At 40.2% G+C, this 4,931-nt stretch overlaps 1 protein-coding gene across 1 annotated transcript in view; it reads left to right on the forward strand.

Moving 5' to 3' along the window:
• The window catches only part of LOC118430974, a 15,363-nt gene extending 13,712 nt beyond the window's left edge, over nt 1-1,651 (forward strand). Inside the window, exon 2 of the mRNA XM_035842007.1 lies at nt 460-1,651. Within this exon, the coding sequence (XP_035697900.1) occupies nt 460-660 (201 nt within the window). The 3' untranslated portion in view covers nt 661-1,651. The remainder of the gene's footprint in view (nt 1-459) is intronic.
• Nucleotides 1,652-4,931: the final 3,280 nt, after the last annotated feature.

Raw genomic sequence — 4,931 nt, forward strand, 5'->3', positions numbered from 1 at the left:
TCTTTTGGTCCGCTAAAATACACAACAAGTAAGAAAATTCGTTCTTTATCTCTGAAATTCGTTGAGCATCTTCCGAACGCAGCAATGCCGCAAGCGTGCCGCACGTCAAGTGAGAGGGGGCCTTAAGAGATCGAGGCAATTGTCGCGGCAAATTTCTATAGTATTTCAATTGCCATTCTTGTTAATCAAGAGAGGGCAAAAGGGGCGCTGTGGCCCCATGCCCTGACCCTTACCCTGTTGGCAATGGTAAAACTCTAATTGATCAGGGATGCTATTGGGTTACATGTGGCCACGGTTAGAGAACAGTTAGAAAATAAATGGTGAATGTCAGCAACATCAACCAAAATCTATAAACTAGTAAGATTAGGCTGCTCAAAACTCTCCTAACATAGACGTGTTGGTTGTCTTTAAGAATCGTGATTTATTCAGAATGATGAATTTCATTTCTTTCTCTACCAGACCGAATTCCAGGTGAGCCTTCTGAAGAAGCAGCTGCTGAGGAAGCTGGTGGAGGCTTACGCCAAGGGCCAGGACCTGTCCCCACAGGAGCAGCGGCAGCTCGAGCTCCTGCCCCCGGGAGACAAGCGCGGGATGATCAGGAGAGCCAAGGGCTGCGCCAGGTTCTACTGGAAGATGCCGGCAACGGCCATGAGCTGCTGAACTACCGACAGAACGAAAGACCGCATCGCGAATGACACATAGGAATATATATATACTACTACTACAACTACGCTTCGATCAAAACGGTATTTTTGCTTGCAAGAGAAAATCTATGAAAAAAGGCTGCATTTGCTATGACTGAATTCAACAACCATTGGTCACCTTAGTGCAATCGCTCCTTATTGGACCAGTTAGTAGTTCATACAGCTAGACATAGTAAAGAAACAAACAAGCACAGTACATACTATGATCACTAGATTCTAGGTAGAAATGATGAAACAATATGCAACCAAAGACCATTTTCGCACCTTGTGTACTGTTACCAAAAGATCACTCAGCTAACACTGACATTGAATTAGTGTCTTGATGATAACCATATGAACAACTATTCAGGACAGTGTCTGCGCACGTACAATACACTGAACATCCCCAACAATATGCAATCTCGTTACACTGTGTTATTGTTAGTCACACAATACAACAAAAATGGCTTCCAATCACATACGTCTTCCAATGTATCATACAAAATAGCAAACATAGAAATCATCTCAACTAGCAAGGGCATAGAGAGGACTGCATATTTGGCTTGCTACGTACATTTATAGTATCATGTGTAACCAAGATTTTAGAGGCTCAGAAATACGTTTTCATGCTTGATATTGTAGATATTGGTCTGCAATTATACAAACACTTCACAGGTCGAGCCATTTCTAGTAGTTATTAGGCAGATGATATCTACTGCAGTCGTGCTGTTAAACATCATCTTCTATCGGGTAGTAAAGCACAATACAATTGTAAGGCTGAGAGGGCAAATCTTTACTGGACAAACGATTGTATAAGGCCAAAACGTTAACAAGAGGGCAAACCTGGAAATTCATGTCAGTAACTCAAGTAAAAAGTAACTCTTTTCACAAACAAGAGTAACGTTTGCTACTTTGTATGGAACGCAAGGAAAGTTTGTGAATAATAAAAGATCGTGATGAAGGCATGATATTTGTGCTTTGCTTTTTTACTCATTGCAAGATTCATATTTATGTATTAGAAAAGATAGAGTTTCAATGTCATAGTATCAGAAAGGTAATTTCCATCTCTGAAAATAATCAAATAATGTAGTTTTTTCGGTTACCAACACAGAAAATCAGCAAAGCAGCACAGTTGACAAAGCTCAGAGGACATTATGAATGTCTATATTCACGTTAACAAAAGACGGCAAGTTCACAGACGTACAAACGGTCGTATGGTACAATTGTGGTGTGCTTGGTGTAATGCATGGATATTGCCATACTAGATGATAAGTTAGAAATTTGCTTACCACATAAAGAAAATATCAAAATATTGACTTCCATGAATATCAAATTTTACAGAGAAGGCCTTAAAGAAACTTTAGTATTTATCTTCCTTGTGCAAACATGATAGGCAACTTCCTTAGCATTTGAAACGATGCACTATCGTTAAAGATGTCTTTGATTTCCGATGGCCAAATCATTGGGGATATTCAATCAAAGTAAAATGCTGCAATACCCAATTATAAACGCATTTCCCCTGCGGGAGTGATATCGTGTGGGGCGTTACCGGTGGAGTGTTGGGCTCGAACCTAAAGGTCCCGAGTTCGATACTAGCTGTGGCCCCGACGTTGTGTCCTTGGTAAAGGCACTTGACACAACCTTCCTCACTTCACCAGGTGCAAAAATGGGTATCTGACTTCGGTCGGGGAGGGAAAAAAACGGTACATTTACCTTCTGTCTGTACTTTGCTTGAGTGCAGTGCCACATTGTACTCGTCTGTCGTAGAGTGAATAAAAAAGCTGGTGATTTGTGTACATCAACGCTTTAACTGAATAGTAAGTACGTTAATGAATGTACGATCTACACCCATGTAATATATATACAATTCAGTTTTCTACAACTTGGCCAGATTTCTTCCAGACGTTTCGAGTGACACCCATCACTCTTCTACTATGTCACTAGAACGTACTAGTCAACGAAAAAATCAATGGTTGTACAAAACATGTAACTAGACAACCTGTATGAATACACGTCACAATATGCGTTCATACATCAAGAAAAAAATATGTACATCTTTTAAGACATAGTGATTGTCAAGACTTCGCTACCAGTGCTCGCAGCCAAACCATGTCCGTCACAAACACATACTGTCATTTTATTATAAATTGCAGTACTTCATTAATGCCACAAGCATCTATTTTCGGAAGTGCATACACGCGCACATGAAAGGCACTACTCAAAAATCATTCCATTGATGTGCTAATTCCCCTTCACTGTTCTTTGTATGAAATCACGGTAAACTTCTGTAGTTGAACATTAAAGAATACATTAGTGAAGTTTAGACATCAAGGTAGTAACAGACTGCCATTTTATTAGGAATTGCATTACTTCATTAATGCCACAAGCATCTATCTTCGGAAGGCACATGAAAGACACCAATTAAAATCATTTCATTGATGTTGAGTTGAGTTTATTTAGATCCACAATTAGCCCCATAGGAGGCTATTCTTCCTTCCACATTCATATTTACACAGTACATTCATATTTCACATTACAATTCAAAAATATACAGACACATACAGAGTGATAATAAATAGCAGAAGTAACATAATTCCTCATAATCAATAATTACAGTCCGATACTTGATAATTGTCGCCTTTGCTGTTCAACAACTGTGACATCCTGTACAGAAAGTGCCTTTTCTGAGAGTTTTTTTGTTTGTTTGTTTCGATAGTCTGAACGTCCAAATCACCATTCTTAGATTTTCCTCTGACAAAGCAACCTAAAGATGGCATCTCACAGCACTTAGGGCGCTGGTGCGGCACTGTGGAACTGTAGTGTTATTTTCGCCGAATTCTATAATTATAGTGCGAGGATATTGCGTAAAACGTAAAAGTATATATGACTTAGAAGACAGCAAAATAAAAAAAGATAAAGAAAATTTGTTTTTTTATCTCTAAAATTTGTTGAGCATCTTCCTAACCCCGCAGTGCCGCACCGGTGCCGCAAGTGCATAGAGACCCAACAATATTTACGCTCTACACTCATGTTAGTATTTTAGGAATCTTAAAACCTGCTACGCAGGCTTCTGCTTGTCAAAAACACCGGATGTCTTCAGTGACAAAAGGGATCTTCATATTGGATCTGGGCGCTTTTCTAAGCCTTATGAAGACTTTAAACCATCATCTGTGATTGACGTTTCCTGTAGATGGTAGAATGCATAATTACACGATCCCTTCGTTGAGATCTGGATCCCTGTGGTCTTGACATTTCATGACTCAAAGGCTTTCATGAAATAAATTGATTCAGATAAACCTTCATTTGTTTCATGCTTAATAGGGATGAGGGTGATGATGGCAGATGTACATGTATGATTGGGATAGAACATTCTGTGTGGTTCAAATTGACTTCATTAATGACGATGAAACTGAGCGGGTAGAAGATACTTGAAGAAAAACCTGAAACAAGCAAGGGGAGCCTGAAATACAAAAACAAGGTAAACTCATATAATATTTTTTGGAAAATAACAACGTAAGCAAAAAATTATAACTAAACTTTTCAGCACATTTTTTTTTACATTTTAAGTTGTTGTTTTTTTCAGTACATTTTTACATTTTCGAGGTATTTACGTTGGAGTATTTTCATTTTATTGAAACCCCTGTTAAAAATTTTAGGGTTATTTTTTCCCTTCAGTTCTAAATTAGATCGTTATTTCTGGATATTTGTAGTATGATGCCCAACGAATAGACTAAAAAGGAGTCTTTAGGGTGGGAAAATCGGCAGTAGAAATTTGTACCGGTGTGACAGCGTTTTCGCCCCCCCGTGATATCGCCCCCCCGGGGGCAAAATCATTAGTGTTTTCGCCCCCCCCCCCCCCGGGGCAGGATCACTAGCGATTTCGCCCCCCCATCTCGCCCCCCTCTGGTGATTTCGCCCCCCCTCCCGGGGCGAAATCGCTAGTGATATCGCCCCCCTCCCGGGGCGAAATCGCTAGTGATATCGCCCCCCCCCCTCCTCCCGGGGCGAAATCGCTAGTGATATCGCCCCCCCCCCCTTCCCTTCCATGTGTATTTACCTGTTAGTATTCTAACAGCAGAGGAACAGGTGCGCATAGCTGTTAATGAGAAGTGTGTATTTACCTGTTAGTATTCTAACAGCAGAGGAACAGGTGCGCGTAGCTGTTAATGAGAAGTGTGTATTTACCTGTTAGTATTCTAACAGCAGAGGAACAGGTGCGCATAGCTGTTAATGAGAAGTGGTATTACC

This window comes from Branchiostoma floridae, chromosome 14, assembly GCF_000003815.2.
Source record: "Branchiostoma floridae strain S238N-H82 chromosome 14, Bfl_VNyyK, whole genome shotgun sequence".
In the NCBI taxonomy this organism is placed as follows: Eukaryota; Metazoa; Chordata; class Leptocardii; order Amphioxiformes; family Branchiostomatidae; genus Branchiostoma; species Branchiostoma floridae.